This window comes from Solanum lycopersicum, chromosome 9, assembly GCF_036512215.1.
Source record: "Solanum lycopersicum chromosome 9, SLM_r2.1".
NCBI classification, from domain to species: domain Eukaryota; kingdom Viridiplantae; phylum Streptophyta; class Magnoliopsida; order Solanales; family Solanaceae; genus Solanum; species Solanum lycopersicum.
In genome coordinates, this window is record NC_090808.1 from 1,470,515 (window position 1) to 1,491,552 (window position 21,038).

Sequence of the window (21,038 nt, forward strand, 5' to 3'; positions counted from 1 at the left end):
ATCACATTGTCTGCATTACTATATTCACTCCAGAGTTTCTGCAGATACATGGGAATGTGAAACAGGGAATGTGAAACAAGCAGTATCTAATTGTCTGAACAAAGAAACAGGAACATTTTTTTTTCATTTCACTATTATGGTGTACATAGTACTAAAAATAATACAATCATATATGTTATCACAATCAAGAAAATGTTATCTAAAATGATTCACAAGTATTGACACTTTTGTTGTCATCAACAAGCACGAGAGAAAGTAACGCGAAAAGCAAGAGTCATTCAAGGCAAAGCCCGTACAACAACATACCTAGTGAAATCCCACAAGTGGAGAGACTGTTTCTGAAGGACATTCGACTCAAGTGCAGCAAATCAAAGTAGTTGATATCGCGCAGAGAGGGGCATTTTAAACGCGTACTATAAGCCAGAAGGGTGGCAGGATTGCTTATTGTTTGTGACAAGAATAATTAGTTGACGACTCCATTCACATGATCCTCGGCGATGGAGGTGTTCAAAGAGGTGTTGTCAAACTTTGGTGGGCCTGAATGCCGCCTTGTTCTGGCAGGTGACGGTGGATAAGAGAGCCGCTTCTTCACAGACCCTGCTGATCCTTTTTCTGGTTTGCCATTTTCCATGCCTAATGGACTTTGCAACCGTGTTTTGGCCTTCGCAGACTGAGTGGACGCCATGTAACTTGGGACTGAAGGCGAGCTTGCCAGGCTCTCGTCGTCTCTTATAGATGATCCTGCTATGCTATGCCTCCTGTTCCGTTCTGACTGCACGCTAAGCATGCTTCGGTTATCATCATCTTGGTTCATTGCACTAATTCTCGGGCTTGCTGGTTTCAGTTTTCTGGCTGCTGCTACTGAAGTGGTTGGCTTGGAAGGGGTTGTTGGAGAGTGGTAGCCTGATGGATGGCTCGGTTTTTGTCTGGATGGAGACGAAGGGAGTTCAGAATTCAGCTGATGACGGGCAAATGACTTCGCAATTTCTCCTCCAGCAATGCTCACGCTTCTAACAGACATCTGATCGGTTTTAAGTTGTTTCTCAGACATGCTTTGACTTTCCCAAGGCCTAGCACCCGTCCACCGCTCTAGCCAGCTCCAACCCCATTGCGGATTGGTCGGATCCATGAACAACAAATTGGTAGATCTTGATGATTTCTTCCAGGTTTGCTTTCAGTTTTAAAAATTGACACAATCAATGACTCATAAAGTTCTTGTTCGCTCGAGAAAAATTATGATCTCTAAACACACCGATCATTCAATCTCTCGAGTCGTGCATTAGTGTATGCATAATAGGGGACGACATGAGTGGAGGCCAAGCTATCAGCAATCTTTCATCATGATTTTTGGACATACGATTTGGGATCATGTTTAAATGGGGCCTTATAATTTACGAAACAAATATTAGTTGAATACCTGGTGAGAAAATGAATATGCAAGCGCTCTTTCTCGTCTAATTGCAGCTTCATATTTGCTGAGCAAGCTAGCCTCAACCCGCTCCTTGGATTGTAGACTATCATCCCATTCTTCTCCTCTCTATCAAAAAATGAGAAAACAAAGAGAGCTGTTAGATAAAAAAGAGGAAAGAGACCTTTTATAAACGGACTAGAAAGGAAAGTAAGACAAAAAATTTGAGACAAAGGGACTATGACTGAACGTCATTCTGGTTAGTGAGGGGTAGATTTATCTCGAGTGTGCATATTTAAGAATCATGTTCGGCTATTCCAGCACCGAATCTTCTCTTTAACAAGAAGAAGAGAATAATAGAAATAAACTTACCCTCAGACTCTCAAGTTCTTTCACATGCTTTTGTATAAGCTGCCTCTGGAGAGTTCGGTTCTCCTCCAACATCCTGATCCTTCGTGAACTAATCTGAGATTGCATCCGCGATAGTGTCTGCATGCATTTTAGAGCGTTTGTTGTTTGTCTCTTGGCCGTAGGTCCATCAACAAGCGATTTGAGTCTGACAAGTCCTCGTAAGGCCCTCAATGCCCTCCTAGCCTACAAATGATAAACCAAAATATTTGCAAGGTTATGTCAGCATCAACCAATTCTTCTACATTCTTCGAAAACGAAACAACATAATGCTACCATATCAGGGAATATCAGTCAAAACAATTTGCAGGACTCGAATTTAAAAAAAGGCATACCAGATAACCTCGAAATGCAGTCTGAACTCTAATTGCAGCTACTTCCTCTTGTGATTTTCCAGAAAATTGGTTCACTGTAGTCAACCGGACAACCTCTGCAGCAGCGTGGGCAGCTGCGACAGCAGCTTCAGCAGCTGCAGCTGTGGCAACTGCAACTGAATAAGCATGTTTCGTCTGCTCCTCTTCCACTTCCTCCAATTTGACCTCTTCCACAGGGAGGACAGGAACAGGACGAGGAGGAGATGCTGTTGCAGTTACCGCGGTTGAAGAATCAACGAGCGTATGCTTTTCTTTCCCAAACCATTTCTTCTTTGATTTACTCGCTTTCTGATGTTCAAGCACAATAAGTATCAGCAACTAGATAACAACAACATACACAGTGTAATTCCACAAGTGGGATTTGGGGAGGATAGAGTGTACGCAGACCTTACCCCTACCTTGGGAGGCAGAGAGGTTGTTTCTGATAGACCATCGACTCAAGGAAAAGCATATCGAAAAGAAATAACTGAAATGAAGAGATCATGACAAAATAAGCATCCTGGAAAAAGGAACAGTATCTACGCCAAAAATCGACGGACAGGAAGCTACACAACAAATACTACAACTACTAGTATGGATAAGCGAGACAATACTCTACTACGTACTAATCGTCTACCCTAATCCACGTTCCTCCACATTCCACAACATCCTATTAACCACTAGATAAACATAACAAAATTCACAAGGAATGTATAGAAACTATGTTGCTCAAACTCTCCAAAACTGTTGCCGCCCCCGCATCAGATCCTCCAAAATTGACTACTTTTGGAGGATCCAACCCTCACCCGAATACATTTTTGAAAAGCCCGAGCATCATAGAACAGAAATGCTATTTCAATATACCTTGTCAGCCTTTTCCTTAGGATCTGGGCTCAAAGCCTTCTTTACAGATGAAAACCAGCTTCCTTTCTTCCCCATCTTCTTTTCATTCCACAATTTGCCCTATTAATACAATAAATTACACACTTAAGTTTCTATTAAGTGCTTAAATTACACAAAATAAAGATCCAAGCTTTTTAAGTCCAGACTCCAAATCAATCTAAATAATACAACTACTAAACCAATTGGATAAATTAAGCTTCAAAGATTTCTTCTTCTTTCAAATTGAAAAACAAAGAAATCAACTTTAACAGAAGATAATGCACCAAATAGCAAAAACTCCACCAAGAACAGTAGAAAGTCACACTGTATATACAAAGGTCAAATCTTTTTGTGTATATATATATATTATACAATGAACCCTTAAACGAAAATCCTACTCCGCCATTTGCCACCAAATATATACCAAAAAAAAAAACATTTACATAATGTGCTAAAGATCAAACATTTACCAGTTATCAATTATAGAAACAACCAAAAATTTCAAGAAAACACAGAGCTAGTATACAATAAGGATAACACACATTTTTAGTTGATATTTAATAAAAAAAAAAGTAAAATTACCCAATAAAGATTGGAACTTGATAGATCTATGGGAGCTTAATTATACTTCTTTATTGTGTTCTTGAAAGGACAATAAGCTTTTACTTTTTTTTTTGTCTTCTCAAAATACAGAAAACAAAAAAGATAGAGAAAATAGCTGTACCCTTTTGGTGTCACCCCTTTTGAGATGAGCACTTTTTAGTATAGTAGTGAGGGAAGAAATCAGATTTTGGCTCAAACTCTCTATTAAAGTTCAATTAATTAGATTATCAAGGATTTTTATTATACTCATAATTTGAACCTGAAACCTCTCGTTAAATGTGAAATATTTCTATCAGTATACCATAATTCTTTTGATGAAAATTAATTAACTTGATTATTGATAAGTTTAGAGTAGATTTGAATAAGTGTAAAAAGAAAAAGATGTTAAACACTATTATTCTCTCCGTCCGGTATTGTTTGTCATGGTTTCTATTTTAGAGTCAAACTATAAAAACTTTGACTAATATTTTAAGATACATTTTTTTCATCATATTAATATGCAAAAAAAATTAATTATTAATATTTTTTATATAGTTTTAGAAATTTATTTGTTTAAAATATCAAATTAATGTGATCTAATTTTACCTTTAAAAAATAATCAAATTAATTCTCAATAAGCATAACATGACAAATATTTCTGAACGGAGAAAGTAAAGTTGAAAGTGTAAAATGAATAGATGCTTCTAGTTCTTTATTAAAGTTTAAAGGTTGTTGTTTTGTTACTCTTTTCATCATTAATTATTTATTCATTTTGATAAATCGTAAAAGAATAAATTATTTATCTATTATATTTTTACTTAATTATTTTAAAAATTTTAAATTTTAAATTTATTTATTTTAAAATAAATAGGAATAAAATGATAAACATATTATTAATAAATATATTAATTTAAAAATAAATAAATAATTAAAGACACGAATATAATACAAAGTTTTAAAATCTCTGTGTTTGTTAATATTCCACTCAAAGTGAAGTTGACATTTCACCAATAACAAAACATCAAAAGTTTTTGAACTAGCAAGAACCAAATATTATATGATTAAAACATAGACGTAAATTTGAAGTAAACTCTTCTCTTTCCTAAATTATTATTTTTCTAAAAAAAATCATGAGATTTTAGATTTAAATTTTAATTAAATGAAAAAATTATTATTAAATGATTTTTTTTGTATGTTAATATTATTATAGATAATATTATTTGATATTTGTATTGACGAAGATTAACATAACAAATTATGAATTTATTTATGCTTAGGCGACCAACTGTCACCTTCTGTCCTTTATAACAAAAATTAACTTTTGTTAAACCTAATTGACAAAGATGTTAATATTATAAAATTAAACATATGGATTGTTATGACATTTCTTTATTCATTAATTAATACAGTATCAAGGCATTTATTTAACTACTAGATTATTGACATAGGAATACAACCGTTATAATAAAATATATTAATGTAAGTCTTACTTGACCATTATAAATTTATTTATAATAGTAATTATTTTGATTTTTATTTAATCATATGATCAACCCCACAAATTGATAGTGCATTTGCATTTAGTACCCCACCTTCCTTTGTTTTTTTTTTGTTCTTTTTGTTTGGAACAAAACATAGTTTTGGAGTTATTATATTTCTAATAGATAACACATAGTCATTACTTGTTGAATTTTGTATCTACTTTCTTGACTTTTTTTTAGAGTATGGACAAATAGAGTTATGTTATAAGTCTCGAGTCATCTAAGAAAATATATAAAAATTTAGTGTCCAAAAATTATTGAGGCATGACTTCTGAATTCATAGATAATAACAAAGTGCGATGAAGCAATACAATGTATATATTATGTTATTTTTTTATTCACACCTTAAAATCACAATACATATATTCTGCATTTCTTATACTTTCACTTGTAAAATTATATCGATATATGTAAAACTAGTGTTGTTAATATAAAAAAAATATTCAAATTAGCAGACTTCACTTATATAGAAAGAAAGGAAAAATCTCAAAGGAAAAATTGTTTCAATTAAAATGCCTACATCTAAAACAAAATTTTAGTAATGGACAAAGAAAAATACAACAAACTAAAAAAAGGGGAATAGAACAATAAATATGAGAATTCATTTTTCCTAGAAAAACAATTTTTTTTCATTTATCAGAAAATGATTATTTTTAAAAAAAAAAAAAATCAAATAACTCTAAAATATATTCATGTTGAAAGTGGAAGATTCCATAGCAAAATTTTGGAGCAATCAATTGGAGGAATTCCCATCAATTTAGTTTCATCTTCAAGAACCTCTTTTCTCACAAATTTTAGAGAATCCTGCAAATAATAATTAAAAAAAATTAATCCAAAATATATTTTGTTCTTTTTGGGAGGTAAAGCTAAATATTTTTTAAATTGTTTAATTTATATTTTTCGTTCACGTATAGTTTTAATGCGAGAAAACAAACATCATTAAGAAATATCATAATTATGTATTATTAAAATTCAAACTCGTGACACTGAAATTCAAATCAAGACTCTTAGCGCTGATTTGAAGTTTATTTGTCTAATATAGGAGAGAATTTCAAACTTAAGTACTGTTTTGTATTATAAAATCCATTAAAATACATAAATAACCTAATTTCAAACTTGAACATTATATTGTCATAAAAATTAAAAATCTATAAATTTCAAAATTCTAAATTAGCTTCTTAAAAAAAATAAAAAAGAAAAAGGAGAAAGTGACAAGATCATATAGTTGAGTTGTACTTTTATTTTTCATTACCTATAATTTTTATGGTAAAGTTTAGTTGTCAATTATTATAAATAAATATGATTAGGTGTATAATTTGTGATTTCTAATGATTCACTTGGCTGTCTATGGTCAATTAATGATAGTGATAACTACAAGTTTGTTGAGGTGACCTACTAAATTATCTAATATTTTTTTAAAAATTTACATTTCAGGGAGTAATTTCTTTTTAATTTTATTATCCATCTTGATAATAGTAAATAATCATGAGATAACTCTTTGCTGATACGAATTTAATTGTAAGATTGAAAAAATAATTGAAGATGTGAATCAGTGTCACATTTTCTACTTCAATGCGATCAAATTAATTAAAATTACTTTTTTTTCCTTCAAAATTTAATTAATATAAAAAATTATATTATATAATTTTTTTATTTTACCTGAGAAGTGTCTTGTATAGATGAAGTTCTACCCCATCTTTCTGGATCCCAAAGAATTGAAGTATTAAAAGCAAAACTTGAAACCCTAATTGGAGGCCTTTCATCAATATTTGAATTATTTGATTTCTTCAAATGCCACCCCATAACTTCTGATGAATCACAAACTGGTCCCTCAATTATCACTTCCTTCTTATTTGCTGATAATAATGCCATTGGCCATGTCCCAAATCCCCTATAATAATAAAATTCAGTAAATTTCGATTCAAATCGTATAATATATGCTAAAAGGTTTACTAAATAAGTATTTTATACAAAATATAATCAACTGATATGTGTTATAAAATTCATAAAATTTGAATTTTGAATCTATCTTCGAATCAGGAGCAGGTTCGGGGTTGAAAATTTTTTAGTCGAAAAAACAACTTTTTAGGTTTCACATTGTGAATTCAGCTGAACTCAATAGTTTGGATTCATATAGATGTTAAAAGTTCACTAAAATAAGTATAAATACTATTAATTATGATCTCAATAAATCAAATGGTTTGTGTTATCTCATTCATAAAATTTAAAGCATGGATCAACTTTCGAGCCGAGATTTACATGTACTTCAAATCGTAAAGTTAGTCTCTAACAAAAATGCAAGATAGGATTACATATTATGGGTTCGTTTAACAATCTAAGTTCGATAGTTTGGACTCAAATTATGTATGTGTATTTAAAAAATTACTAACTAAGTATATATAATAATAGATTTTGAACTCAATAGGTCAAATTCTGAATTTGTACTTTTGAACTAGGAGGTCACGATTTTCAAATCGTAAAAATAACTTCTCACAATAATATAAAAGTAAATCTATATAATTAAACAAATTCTCAATATGGTCCAACTCTTCCTAAATCTGACATGTAACGAGAATTTAGTGCATCAAATTGTACCTTTTATAAATTCTAGAACCAATTTTCTAATAAATTTCAGCAAAGCCATGTGTTTGTATAAGTTGTCAAAGATTTTCTTGGATCCTTATTCTATAAAGACATAATATAAGATGCTTAATCTGACTAAAAATCTAACTCTTAACACTAATTAATGTTAATTAAGTATAAATAAACAAATTAATTGAAGAAAAAAAAAACTTGGATATGATAAACTTATTTTATTAGTTATTTAGTCTTGATTTTAACTATATTTTGACTTTTAATTGTTTTAGTAATAAGACACTATAACAACCAAATAAACAAGTCTATAAGTAGGATTTGTTCAAAAAAAACTAAAGTTTTATTTAAATATATGGGACAATAATTTCCCAACTAACACCTTTTTCATTGTAATTTTCTATTGGTTTTCCAACTAAAATAGGATCCAAATTTATCAGAGTTAAGCTTTTATATACTGACAATTTAAAAGAGTAATTTTTATACTATTATGCCACTAAATAGCTTACGTAACTGTCATTTACAAAAGTAACATCAATAATCTGGAAAATAAAATAAGTTACTTGTTACAACGTTTCTAAGAAATCTAAATTAAATGAACTGTTGAAAGGAACTATAGTTTCACCTAAAGGGTTTGATCTATTTCATTAGTATTGGCTCAAACCATGTTTATATGTTTAAATAGTTGTCACGAATTCAGTAAGCTACATTTTCTAAAATTCATATATGATAAACTCAAAATTCTAACTTTGCGTCTGGAGTGACGTAGAGAATATATATATGATGGAAATGATTCAAAGGTAAAATTAAGAATACTTACTCAATTGCTCTAAGCTCATCAAAGAAGGTGAGATCATAGACATTAGAGAGGCTAGCAAAATGAACAATCCCACTTAACCTATGATGTTCAATGTGATTAAGTGCCACATTTCTTTGATGATCCACTTCTTCATGAATGTTAGTGAAATTCTCCTTGAAAACCAAATGTCTATACATAATGCCTGTTTTTCTGAGTATTTCAGATACTTGTGAATCCTCGATTTGTTGTTCCACAACTATCCACAAAATTGGTTGTGGAATCAATCTTATTGTATTTGATAGCCTCTTAAGTAACATCCCTCTATTTTGATCCTTCGCGCTTGTAGGAGTAACTATTATTAGTAGCCTTTTGGTGTTCAACAACTCATCGTTAGCCTCTTCTGGCTCTTGATCCTGATCCTGGTCCTGATCTTGATCTTGTTGGTTTTCTTCCTCCTCCTCTTGATCTTCTACTAAGACCTTTTTTGAGTGCCTCGTTTCGTGTAGTTTAGACCATTCTGATGTTACTGTTGTTGTTATTGTTGTTGTCGTTTCGTCTAACATAGGTTTATTGGCCATCATGTTTAATATAGGATATGTTTGATTTGACACATGATGAGTTTTGTGAATATCAATAGCATTCCTAGTGGAAAACATTGAAGTAGTAGTAGTGCCTTTGCCTGTTGGAGCAAAGCCAGTAAAGAATCCCATAACAAAACAAAGAAGAAAATGAAAAATTGCTTTCTTCCATAATTGAACTTTTTTCTTTGATCTTTCTAAAGACCCCATAAAAGATTTCTTTGATCTTAGTGAACCAAAAAAAAAATAGAAGAAAATTATAATATGATGTAATGGACAAGAAAATGTAGTATGGAAATTATATATATATATATATAACTAGTATGATTGATAATAGAAGGAAAAAAAAATAGGAAAAGAGCTAACAAACATATATATGATTGAAGGTGTTGGTTAAATAAAAACAAAGTGTTAGTTGTTTTTCAATTTTATTTCATTTGGTTGAGAGGGGTTTTGCTTGAAGTAAAAGTAAAATAAAAATAAAAATGAATCATATGTAGAAGGAAATAAGTTGCTTTCTATACCAAATAGTAGTTGAGGTGGAAAGCTCATACACCTAAAATTCAAGAAATAATTTCATATTTGAAATGTCATGCACCATATTATTTTTTTAAAATTGAATTGTTTAAGATAGTTGGTGACCATATTTAAATTGTTTATCATATTTAGAGTACTATTTTAAAGGTATAATTATTAATTATTACTCACTTAAAAACAGTAGGTAAGTTTAATGATATTTAATCAGAGTCCTAATGATAATCTTAGTTTTGAGTGTGAAACCTGCAGAAAAGAAAAGGAAATAAGATAGAATATTCCGTCTCTCGTATTAGTTGTCATGTTTTACTTCTCGAGAGTGAAACTATGTAAAATTTAATTAGCATTTTTAAAAATATTTCCTTATCAACTTAACATGAGAAAAGTTGCAAGTTATAGAGTTTAATCGTACGATTTTTGAATATTTAAAAATTTAATATTCTGGCATTGACAATCTATGGTGCTCAGCTCCTTAAAGAATATAGCCTTATGTGTATCGGACCCTCCAAAAGTAGTACATTTTTGAAGGTATCTAATGGATACGACAACATAATTGACAACTATCTAACAACACATTCATCAAAGTCATACAGAGTAAGAATCACCTAGGTAAATCATCAAGAAGAGTTGTTGTAGTAAGGATAAGATCCCATTACCCTTTAACCAGATGTCTCTACTTCGAATCCCAGGTATGAATTTTTATGAGACAAAAATGTAGCGACCATCAAATAGAAGGTAAAACTGTCAATCGACTAGACTTAACATAAATGTAGTGACCATCTAATAGAAGGTAAAACAGTCAATCGACTAGACTTAACATAAATGTAGCGAATGTAGCAACTGGAGCTATTCTAAAAAAGTCTATCATCAAACTCAAGAGCAATAATTTCAAAATATGTTCAGATGAGTGTGAAGTTTACTACTCCATATCAATCAGTCAGCACAAATTGCTTCTTGAAAAAGGGGATATAGATATGAGAGCAATAACAACAACGAAATAATGAAAAAATTGAAACCAGAGGTGGATTGAATACCAACTGTGTCTATTATTATGACAGCCTGCTAAACCAACAATGATAGATAAAATTTCACTAACTTTCAAAACTTGTTGTGCCTTTCGGAACCCATTCAGACTTCAAAATATGCTTGCTAACATGTAGACACAGAAGTGATGTTTACAAAGTGAAACACAGGTTACAAACATATGAACCAAACCAATCATCAAATGGTAGAATGGCCTTGGGAGCACATTTGGAAGGCTAAGATACCTTACAAGGTGTCATGTTTTCTCTGGCTTTTGGCGAGAGAAGCAGTTCTTACTCAAGATAACTTTATGAAAAAGAGGGATTACTAGATGCTAACTATGTCAGGAAACTACAGAAACAGTAAATCACCCTTTCCTCCACTGCGAAATAACTGGTCAAGTATGGAGGATGTTCCTGGTAATCAGAAGTATCACATGGAGAATGCCTGGAAAGATTTCTGAAACTCTAGCAAGTTGGGAAGAAGCAGGTTTGGAGGTCAGAGAGAGACGAAGATAGAGAATGGTTCCAGCTTGTGTATGGTGGACAATATGGAAAGAGAGGAATTCCAGATGTTTCGAAAATAGGAGCAACTCTGTCCAACAAATGAAGATGAATTGTATTTTGCTCTTTAGTTTTTGGTGTAGACAGTCTCACTTGGTAGAAACTGTTGAAATTCAACATGTATTAGACTCCCTCTAGAAGACTAGAAAAGCTCCTGTTTCTTAAGAGCCTTTTGATGTAAATATGGTCCATACAACCTGTGTACTGATTGATCTTAAACATATATAGATTTACACAGTTGCAAATTATAAAAAGAAAATAATGTTCCGAAAAGTTGGCATACTTTATCCAACCAGGTCATTTACTTGACAATAAGCTTAAGCTGTAGTTGAAAATATAAAATGACCCTGCAAGTTATACTAACATTCTATTTGACTGCACACAAAAACGAACGTGTGCATGCCTTGGCCGCCACTATAATCAAAATGTATGGTCATTTTAAGTTTTACAAGAAAACAAACCAGTAATCACTTGCATGTTCTAACAGTCTGAATATTCCTGAAGAGCATCTGTCACTTGTTTTATTCACAGTTTCAAGTAACAAAAGTTCTACCGCTATACTAAGATGCCAGGCAGCGGATTAGACAGACTAGTAAGTGATCTAAGAAAGATGTGTTTTCAACAATGCCATTCCTTGGATGCATACTATTATTACAAATAGTATTTCTCATAAGAACTGGTGAAAGTTCCAGACGAATGTGCTTAGATTGATATTCAAGTTCATGTCATTATCTTCCCCTACATTTCACTTTTCGTTATTCAAGTTCATATTATATTTTACTAATATCTACCAACAGAAAAATTGAGAAAGTTTTGCATAAAAAAACTTGGCTTGGCCTCGGAGCTTAAGTATGAGGAATGAGCACACACTACTGCTATTTTCAAGATACTACAATCAAGAACTTCATATTCACCAAAATCACATTGAAAAGATGCATCAAGAAACAAGACCATCATAAGAAAGTGCTATAAGATGTACCACTCTGGGGGGGGGGGGGGGAATAAGTGCTTTATAAGCATAATGACAATGTGCTTTCCTCCACCGAAATACTTCTCAAACTATAGGTGGCCACGACTTGACTAGACTGGACAAAGTTTACTGCAATAGCATCAAAATTATATGGAAACTCTTCCTAAAATGGAGTGGAGGATAGCTCTGGTTCATCGTGTATTGCTCAACCTCCCTTCAAGTCCTACTTGCATGTCCCTACTTGTCTGAAGAAGCAGCTCGTTGATCTCTCAATGGTGGCAACCGAGACAACACCCAATCTGGTGAGCTACCGACCCAAAGCCCTATACCGGTATTCTTGTGCTTAAAATCAGGTGCTTTCTGATTCAACTTACTAACTCTGTTGTCCCACCATTTATCAGGATTCTCCAGCAAATCTTTCCAGCAATCAACGTCCTTCCCAACGCTTTTAGATTTAGGAGCATAAGCATCGAATTCAAGTCCTTCAAGTCCCTCAAGAACCCACCTTGGAGCGTTCTCAATCCACAGAGAAGTACTACTATCCTTTTTCTTGAAATCAGGGTGCCTTGCTTTCACAATTCCATCTAACTTCGCCTTTCGACAATCCCACCATTGTTTCGAATTCTTAATAAGGTCCCTCCAATCATCACCTCCCGTAACACCTTCCTCCGACTTGCTCCCACCCAAATTAACAGAATCATCATATTCTAAACCAGACAACCTATCTTTCTGTTTGACCAAATAATCAGAATGCTGGTTATCATTGTCATCCAACACAAAGTTCTTACCTTTCGGATAAACTGATTTTACATTTCCCTTTAGGGAAACATTTCGTTTCAGACCCTGCACAAAGTTAACATTTTCAGCAACAATATGAAAACAAGACTGATATTCATCCATGAATTCACAAGACAATGGTTCCATAGAGAACTTCCCATACACATAAACACAATCATTTTCCTTAACATGACAAGCAACAACATGAGCTAAATCACCAGCAAACACAACAGGAATCATCAAAACAGAGTTATCATCACTATTCTCATGAGCAACAACAGTACTAGCACAATATTTCCCATCAGAGGAAGTTTCAAAATGAACTGGGGTTTGCACAAAACCAACAAGATTAACAGAATTTGCAACTTTTGCTTGGTAAGGTATCTCACTTGGCTTTGGCCAAGAAGACACATCTTTTGCTTCATCATAAATCTCAATTCTTGGATGGGTTAGCACATAAGCTGAAGAGGGTTCTTGGGGTTTAGGGATTTTGGGTTTTCTTGGCTTAGAAATGGTTGTAGAGGCAAATCTTGAACTGAGGGTTTGGAGTAAAAGTTGGCATTTTTGAGGAGATGAAGAGGAGAATAAGGCCTTTTTTGCTATTGATTTTGTTAAGAAATTCATTGATGGAGATGGGTTTTAGAGAAAGTTTGAATCTTTCATATACACAAAAGGTTTCTTGTGAATCCTCTGCAGATGAAAGTGAAATTTTTACAAGAAGAGGCACAAGGGTTTTTGTGGGGTTTAATGTTTTGGTTTGGATAGTCTGAAGATTTTGCAATAGTCTCCTTGAACTTTAGTATAATTACAATATACTCTTCCTTTTCCGAATTTGAGTTAAAAGGTAAAAAAACACATACCTCGATTATCTATCATTTGTTAATCCATCAAACTATCATTTTTTTTGCGAGTTTCATACTTTATCTGTATATTAATAAATTGTCGTATGCACGCATGTTGTCGAAGGGGAACTAATATCTAGTCACGCAATATCAAAGTGTGTTTTCTTATGAACGAAATGATAGTTTGGGACGATAGTGAGTTTTCTTACTAACAAAATGATAGTTTGGGATGATAAACAAAACAATAGATAGTTGAGTATTGAAACTGAAAAAGAAAAAGTAAATATGTTGATAATTAATTTTTTGTTCTTCTAATTATAAGACAGAAGATAGAACATCAAGGTTCTATGGTGTAGTGGTTAGCACTCTGGACTTTGAATCCAGCGACCTGGGTTCGACTCCCGGTAGGACCTTTTTTTTTTATAAGTCACAGGTTCGAGTCATAATTTTATTTTTTTCTTAAGTTATGGATTCGAGTTAGAAAATTAATGTTTTTATATGTGCAAGCAGTTTTAGTCATGATAATGATGATCGAGATAAAATCGAATCTGAAAAGAATAGAATGTACACAAAATCACACCTTACAATAACTTTGTTGGGGTAGATAGGTTGTTACTGGAAGACACTCGGCTCAAACATTAGACACCAACTTCAAAAAAATACTTATAAGTGGTGTTTGAAAATAACTCACACAAACTAACTTGAAGGAACTCCATTTACTTAATGAGAAGCAAGGACTAAAAAGAGTTTCCATTCAAAAAAAAAAAAAAAAAGACAACATTCATTTCTCTAACATTTAAGTGAACATTCCAAACTCATACTTAACATAAAGTACAAGTTGAATCATACATTAATGTTGTATAAAAAGAAAAGTTCAAAAAACTTGATATTGTGCTCAAAACTATGAGGGATGGTTCATATGTCTGGCTGAGTTGAAATGGTTTCTCTTCGCGGTCTGTGTTTCCTCCACTTTTTCTTGGTCAGAGACATGATCCACTCCGGAACCTCACCACCAGAAGACGTAATAACATTTGCGATGTTCCTCAAAAAGGGAATATCTGCTTCAGTATAAAATGTTATCGCCTGTCCACTCCTTCCTGCTCTGCCAGAACGTCCTATTTACAAGAATCACCGGTAAGTTTTCAGTGAACAGTTGAAACTGTTGTGATTTACTGTAAGACTATTGACTTATGAATCACTATATATAAGATTGTAAAAGTCGAATTTGGGTTGGATATTTACCAATTCTGTGAATATATGCTGCAGCAGCGTCTGGGAAATCATAATTTATCACGCAGTTGACCCCTTTGAAATCCATACCCCGGGCAACAACATCAGTGGCAATTAAAACCCATGTTTTTCCAGCTCTAAAGTTATCGATAGCATTTTCTCTCTGCGTTGAAATTAAAATAAGTAGAAACCAGAAGAAGTGTTCTATACAGCAGGATACAATGTAATATGAAAAAATCATAGCCCTGAACTTCAACATCGACATACATTGCTCTATCTAAAACAGAAGGAAGATTGATCTTCTCTTGATGTAGAAAACACGGAAGTCATGAAAAAGTTACCTGTATCTGAGAAAGGTCTGAATGGATAACATCTGCTCGAATATCTTCCAATTTTAACTCGTCATATAGCTCCTTGGCACGCTCCTTGTTTTGAACGAATACTAGCACTGGTGGGTTTAAACTCTACATATAATAAATCAGACAGGCAATGCAAAAAAAAGATGAATTAGGTATACATTACGAAGTTAACAAATCATTGTAGATGTTGATCATAGATCAGCTTAAGAAAATAGCAAGAAGATCTAACTAAATTAGCACCGATTGTAAAATTTCCGGAACAATCACTATGGTATCAAATAAAAACACCACACTGAGCCATGAAAATGCAATTGAGCGTTGGTGAAAGTGCCGGCAGTGTTGATGAAAAGAATGTTACTTTGGAAGTAAAATAGAAATATTCCATTGGAATTTCCCCTTGAGGGCTGAGATTGACGGTTTGTACATAAATCTAAAAAAACCTCTTTTCTTTAAGGCTTAATGACAGCCCCTCAAAATTTATTGGCAAGTTTAAGGGGTCGTCTATGTTATTAAGCTTTCTTTTTATGTTTTTGGAGCACACATAGCAAACCATATTGTATAGACAACTGGAAAAACTTTGTAGCATGCAAATAATTTTTTAACGGGGATTAGTTGCTTTTGAAGGTAGTAACACCCCTTTGCCTATCAAAAGAAGAAGATGATCCGCTCAAGTAACAGTATGAACTTACAGAATGGTAAGAGTAGCAAAGAGAACAGGAGTTTCATATAGAGTGAACAAAAAGCAAGAAGCACGGCTTAGATGTTGAAATCCCTCTCAGCAAAACAATGGCTCAAGGGGATTCAACTAGAGCCCATTTTCTGGGAATATAAAGACCACGTGAGCAGAAAAAGAAAACAGTGAACAATTTGACAGCAAAGATGGACATTTGAGTGACTGGAAAGAAAGAAAATGCCGGAAATTACAAAAAGGCATCGTCTAAATATGACAAGAGTGCTTCAAGAGTGACAGTTTCACAGCAACTGTGTAGTAACGAGTGTCCATGTGAAATCCCTTGTGTAGATATTGTTGTTCTAGGATTTTTGGGGGATAAGTAAAGGTGTTGTGCAAGCAATTATTATGCCAGAGGCGGCTCCAATCACATCAAAGAGGTATACAATCAGTTCTGATGACTAAGGAACATGAGGATCATACCTCTGCAAAGCTTTGACGAAGAGCCAGAAGCTTCCCTTCTTCACTCCCAACATATACCAGTTTTTGCTCTATTGTTTCAGAAGCTGAATTTCTGCAGAAATGCAAAAGCAGCCAAGTAAGCATTCACCAAGATGGAGAGTCAGAAAAAGGAGAGGAAGGAAGATCTTCTCCTCCTTCACCAACAAAACAACATAAAAAAGAGAGTATGAAGCCAAATAACCATTCACTTCACTGCAGAGTTAAGATACATCTACCGAAGGCCTATTAGTACTTACTTCCTACCAATAATTACTCGAACAGCATCATGCATTATTGTACGTGCTCGGTCTTCAACTATATCGGGTAAAGTAGCACTGAACAATGACCGAAGAATTGAAGGATTTGTGCACGCCTTCACCACAAAATCAACCTGCTCTAGCATGCCAGGCTCGAAAAGCTTATCAGATTCATCTAAGACAAGATATTCAACCCTGCACCCATAAGGAGTTGGTGAAAAGGCATGCTAATGCTGATTAAAAGAAGGAAATACTTTGCACCACAGCACCAATTCCAAATAGTAACATTTAGGTCTACAGGAATAAAGCCAATGCTTATGCTCCTCTACATCAAACTCAGCAACAACAACATACCTATCCCATAAATGAGGTCTGAGGAGGGTAGAATGTATGCAAACCTTAGATTACCTCATGGAGGTAGAGCAGCTGTTTCCAAAAGACCCTCGGCTCAAGTGCAACAAATCCCGGTATAAAGAAGAAGACAATGAAGAGAAATTGAAACAAGAAACAGCGCAAAAGTTGCCAAAACAGCAATAATATCATGTGATAATCGAAATGCCATAAACAACATACTAGGGTAGCTTATTGTTAACAAATAATAATAAACAATGATAAAAGTAAAAATGAGATAAAAATGAGACAAACTCAGCCTGAAAAAATAATTTAATCTAATTGTGATTGTGCAAATCAAGCAGTACAGCAAAAAGCCTTGTATCTCTAAACTAGACCCTAACTTCACCAGTTGCTTTTTGTTATGAATTACAGTACAAATTATGCAGTCGGCTTGGGATCTTCAATGTCATCACCTCAGAAACTCGTACTTACCACACTGATTTAATATCAATAAGGTTGAAAGCTGAAATACCCACACTAGCACATAAGAGTTTGAACCCTAGAAAATGAGGAACGTACCTACTTAAATCAAGCTTCCTTTTTTGGATAGCAAACTTTAGGCGCAATGGTGTCGAGATCAGTACATCACATCGCAGTTTAGAAAAGTCCCCACTTTTAGCGAGTTGTTTAGTCATCAACCTGATGTAGAACTTCTTCCTGGCCAACTTTTTGCATTCTCTTGTTGTCTGAGCAGCTAACTCTTTTGTAGGGGAAAGAATTACAGCTCGGACACCATCCTTTGAAGTGTGCTGATCAAAAAAAGATGGCTGTCAGATGTCTTCTAACTTATAATAAAAATGATGATGAGCAACATAACAATGCCAATATATATGTACCTTGAGTTTCATAAGTACAGGAAAAACAAAAGCAAATGTTTTGCCAGAACCAGTAGGTGCACAAGCAAAGCATTCACGCCCCTGGTGAAAGTCAAACATGATTAAAGATTCTCAAAGGAAAACAAGAAAGATACATGTGTATATAAAACAGTGGCGGAATTCAGGAAGATCATACAGATAAGAGGACTGGAATAGTCTGCCTTTGGATTGGCGTTGGTTCTTTAAATCCTAGTTTTGCCAGATTTCGCAATAGATATGATCGACATTTATATCTGTAGCACCATATACAAACAGACGGTGAAACAGAGGACAGAGGGAATGTCAAGCGCAGATAACAATAATTAACTGATTAATACAGACAAAACAACTTGCTTTTAACAACAACTTAGTACATCCCCCATTTATGTCCTAAGAAAGGGAATATTACGTAAACAGAAATATGTGGAAAGGAGTGTTAGAGGAAAAGGACTTCAATGCATAGTTGCAGAATCCTACCTCATTTACCACCAACAGTCTATCCCCAAAAGAGGCACAGTACACAAGTAAAAATGACATGACGAAAAAGAATAGCAATTGAGAACAAAATCATTTCTGCATTTATGATATATTTCTACAAGTCCTTATATGCTTCTTAAGCTAAGCCTCATAACTGATACCCCTTCCCCCACGATTCCCCAGAAAAAGAGTATAAGACATAAAAAATTGTAATACATAAGAAAAAAGATAACCATAAATGCAGGAGAAACAGCAAAAATTTTCATTAGCCTACTTATTTGCATGTTAGATCAATTCAAAACAGCTTAAAATATTCCTCAACACCCTATCGCTACCTATTCTTGCTTGACACATTACAAAAAAATGTAGCTCACATAAAGTAGATTCAAGGAGATATAGAAAGCGGTCAACAAAATGAATGGATTAAGGCTTTATTGGGTTTTTCACTAAATATTACTTCCTTGACATGATCGAACTGTTCCATACAATGGATAGCCTACTGTAAATATGTAAACATCTAAAGTACTAGGCCTTGGTGAAGCATGTGACCATCAGAGAAAGGGATCTAGGGAATCACGTGTCTCCAGATCAAAAATCAACACAATGCACGACAGAGTACCTTGATCTTAGTTCAGAAAAATTGAGCAATGGCGAAGGGATGTTACTCCCTGAAACATGAATGTTGTGCATCTTCCGAAAAATTGCGTCCCTCTAAATCCAGAAAATCAAAGGAACAGAAGAAATATCTCTTCAATAAAAGTTTATCAAAAATTCATGAACGCAGCAAAAAGGCTTATATCCAACTGCTAGCAAATGAGACAAACCTCCAATTGTTGATAATATTCTTTCTTTCCCTGAAGCAGTTCATTTACAGATTGATCAGTCTCTTCGCTTGCAGCTTCCTCTTTCAATTTTGAACTCTTGAAGATAGAAAATCCCTCCACATCTAAAACCAATGCCATGAATTAGAACAAAGGGCCAAAACAGTAAACTTCAGTAACCATTTTATACAACAAAGAAATAAACAAGAAGCTCAAATAGACAGACAAAGGAATTTTACCAGGAACTTTTCCCTTCTCCTTCCTCTTCCTCTTCTTACTCACGCTAGTACTTGTCCCATCCTCCATTCCAGATATCTCATTCTCGACAAACTCCACTTTCTCTAACGAATCATCAATAGTTTTATCCTCCTATGTGAAATATAAAACCAAATCAATGACATACACACAATCAATCATTGAACTTTTTGTCAACTAGAAACATCTTACATCAAAACAACGAATACACAAAATGCTATACACACACTGATTCGGAGTCCTAATACTGTTTTAGGGAATCAAACTTAACAAAGTTCATCAGTAATACCTTGTCAATAAAGTTCAGTTTCTCAGCTGAATCAACTTGAATTTTCCCCTACACATCAAATTTACACACACATAAAAAATCAAGTATCAATGCAATGTAAATTCAAAGAAAAAAAAACAAACTCAATCCCACAATTCCCAAACTGATATTTCTCAATAAAGTTCACTCTTTTACTCTGAAACTATCAAAGGTTTAAAGCAAAAAAAATAAAAAAAAATTACCTTAAATCTGTCGAAATCGCGAGCAAACTTTTTTCGATTGAAAGAGATGCCACCAAACAAAAAAGATGCATCTTTTTCCATAACTCTGAGATGGGTTTTCGATTGCAGAGCAAATTGGAGCTGAAAATTGGAGCAACGCTACAAGTTATTTTTGGCAGCTGAGAGACAAGTTGGGGAACTTGCAGGGTTTAAGAAGATGAATTTACTTTACTTGTAAAACCCCAGCAACTTTGTCTTTTTTTAAATAAATAAATAATAACATTTTTATTTAGACGCGTAAATATATAAGCTCGGATTTGGTAAAGATGTAAATAGTTTAGTCTGGATGTTTTACACTCGTATTGATAGTTGAAATTTAATTTGTTCATCAATACTTGTATGTATATGTTTGTTATATGATGTGAAATTTTATATTAAGTATGTCAAATATCTAAGATTAAGATATAATTAAAGTTTTTTTTTGTTAAATACAAAATGATAGAAAAGATAAGAGAATATACAAAAAAATGAAAATAGAAAAAGGGAAGTTTGAGGTGTGATATTATATATGTTTGAGAAGAGTTTAATGTGTATTTTGTAGGATTAGTAGACAAGGATAACGGAGATGAGCGAGGATTCTGAACAAATGATGATCTAGGTTTTTAGTTTGTGAGATGAACGAAAGTAACAGATATTGGGAATTTTTCTTCAAAATTTTAGAGGGTTTATTTGTGGATAAATTGGGATGGATTAAATGGGTCATGGGCGAGTTTTTAGAATTTAGGTTAAAAGATTGGTCAACCTAGTTTATATAACTTAGGACTGCGCCATGTGTACACAATAAGTGTTTGTTACTGCGAAGGGCAAATATGCATTGATT

The 21,038-nt window shown here is 33.4% G+C and overlaps 4 protein-coding genes and 1 non-coding gene across 8 annotated transcripts; 1 reads left to right on the forward strand and 4 right to left on the reverse strand.

Annotated features, from left to right (window-relative positions):
- Positions 1 to 90: 90 nt before the first annotated feature.
- LOC101254518 (SUN family protein SUN25) lies at positions 91 to 4,051 on the reverse strand. 4 transcript variants are annotated; one of them, XM_004246635.5, is made up of 6 exons: positions 3,634 to 4,051; positions 3,034 to 3,132; positions 2,152 to 2,478; positions 1,781 to 2,002; positions 1,418 to 1,537; positions 91 to 1,171 (listed from the first exon to the last, which is right to left on the reverse strand). In XM_004246635.5, the coding sequence occupies exons 2-6, from the start codon at positions 3,106 to 3,108 to the stop codon at positions 464 to 466; spliced, it is 1,452 nt and encodes a 483-aa protein (XP_004246683.2). In that variant the 5' UTR covers positions 3,109 to 3,132; positions 3,634 to 4,051; the 3' UTR covers positions 91 to 463. The 4 variants fall into 4 exon arrangements, with proteins under 4 accessions (XP_004246683.2, XP_010326010.2, XP_069144922.1 ...); XM_010327708.4 differs by having other exon boundaries at positions 3,776 to 4,012; XM_069288821.1 differs by having other exon boundaries at positions 3,522 to 3,639.
- A 1,571-nt stretch (positions 4,052 to 5,622) lies between these two features.
- Positions 5,623 to 9,641, reverse strand: LOC101254230 (beta-1,4-xylosyltransferase IRX9). Its single transcript, XM_004246634.5, has 3 exons — positions 8,587 to 9,641; positions 6,834 to 7,065; positions 5,623 to 5,978 (listed from the first exon to the last, which is right to left on the reverse strand). Exons 1-3 carry the CDS (start codon positions 9,351 to 9,353, stop codon positions 5,865 to 5,867), a joined length of 1,113 nt encoding a protein of 370 aa, XP_004246682.2. The 5' UTR covers positions 9,354 to 9,641; the 3' UTR covers positions 5,623 to 5,864.
- A 2,500-nt stretch (positions 9,642 to 12,141) lies between these two features.
- Positions 12,142 to 13,786, reverse strand: LOC101253926 (protein OSB2, chloroplastic). Its single transcript, XM_004246633.5, has one exon. It carries the CDS (start codon positions 13,632 to 13,634, stop codon positions 12,471 to 12,473), a length of 1,164 nt encoding a protein of 387 aa, XP_004246681.2. The 5' UTR covers positions 13,635 to 13,786; the 3' UTR covers positions 12,142 to 12,470.
- Positions 13,787 to 14,193: 407 nt separating this feature from the next.
- On the forward strand, positions 14,194 to 14,265 carry TRNAQ-UUG (transfer RNA glutamine (anticodon UUG)). The gene has a single exon. It is a non-coding gene; the product is annotated as a tRNA-Gln (tRNA).
- Positions 14,266 to 14,614: 349 nt separating this feature from the next.
- Positions 14,615 to 20,436, reverse strand: LOC101253617 (DEAD-box ATP-dependent RNA helicase 57). The gene is made up of 13 exons (XM_004246632.5): positions 20,180 to 20,436; positions 19,959 to 20,006; positions 19,654 to 19,783; positions 19,418 to 19,539; positions 19,213 to 19,304; positions 18,274 to 18,370; positions 18,099 to 18,179; positions 17,782 to 18,011; positions 16,870 to 17,064; positions 16,595 to 16,685; positions 15,424 to 15,546; positions 15,095 to 15,245; positions 14,615 to 14,967 (listed from the first exon to the last, which is right to left on the reverse strand). Exons 1-13 carry the CDS (start codon positions 20,258 to 20,260, stop codon positions 14,768 to 14,770), a joined length of 1,641 nt encoding a protein of 546 aa, XP_004246680.2. The 5' UTR covers positions 20,261 to 20,436; the 3' UTR covers positions 14,615 to 14,767.
- Between the last annotated feature and the right edge of the window lie 602 nt (positions 20,437 to 21,038).

What these genes read in the sequence shown, in the direction of transcription:
- LOC101254518 (XM_004246635.5), bottom strand. Translation starts at nt 3,108, where the DNA reads ATGGGGAAGAAAGGAAGCTGGTTTTCATCTGTAAAGAAGGCTTTGAGC. An exon ending in AAGAACTTGAGAGTCTGAGG is followed by an intron (nt 1,538 to 1,780) that starts GTAAGTTTATTT and finishes ATTTTTTGATAG; the next exon opens with AGAGGAGAAGAATGGGATGA. An exon ending in CATATTCATTTTCTCACCAG is followed by an intron (nt 1,172 to 1,417) that starts GTATTCAACTAA and finishes TAAAACTGAAAG; the next exon opens with CAAACCTGGAAGAAATCATC.
- LOC101254230 (XM_004246634.5), bottom strand. Translation starts at nt 9,353, where the DNA reads ATGGGGTCTTTAGAAAGATCAAAGAAAAAAGTTCAATTATGGAAGAAA. An exon ending in GATGAGCTTAGAGCAATTGA is followed by an intron (nt 7,066 to 8,586) that starts GTAAGTATTCTT and finishes TTATTATTATAG; the next exon opens with GGGATTTGGGACATGGCCAA. An exon ending in CTATACAAGACACTTCTCAG is followed by an intron (nt 5,979 to 6,833) that starts GTAAAATAAAAA and finishes TATTATTTGCAG; the next exon opens with GATTCTCTAAAATTTGTGAG.
- LOC101253926 (XM_004246633.5), bottom strand. Translation starts at nt 13,634, where the DNA reads ATGAATTTCTTAACAAAATCAATAGCAAAAAAGGCCTTATTCTCCTCT.
- LOC101253617 (XM_004246632.5), bottom strand. Translation starts at nt 20,260, where the DNA reads ATGGAAAAAGATGCATCTTTTTTGTTTGGTGGCATCTCTTTCAATCGA. An exon ending in TTTTCTGAACTAAGATCAAG is followed by an intron (nt 18,371 to 19,212) that starts GTACTCTGTCGT and finishes ATGGTGCTACAG; the next exon opens with ATATAAATGTCGATCATATC. An exon ending in CGAGTAATTATTGGTAGGAA is followed by an intron (nt 16,686 to 16,869) that starts GTAAGTACTAAT and finishes GCATTTCTGCAG; the next exon opens with AAATTCAGCTTCTGAAACAA.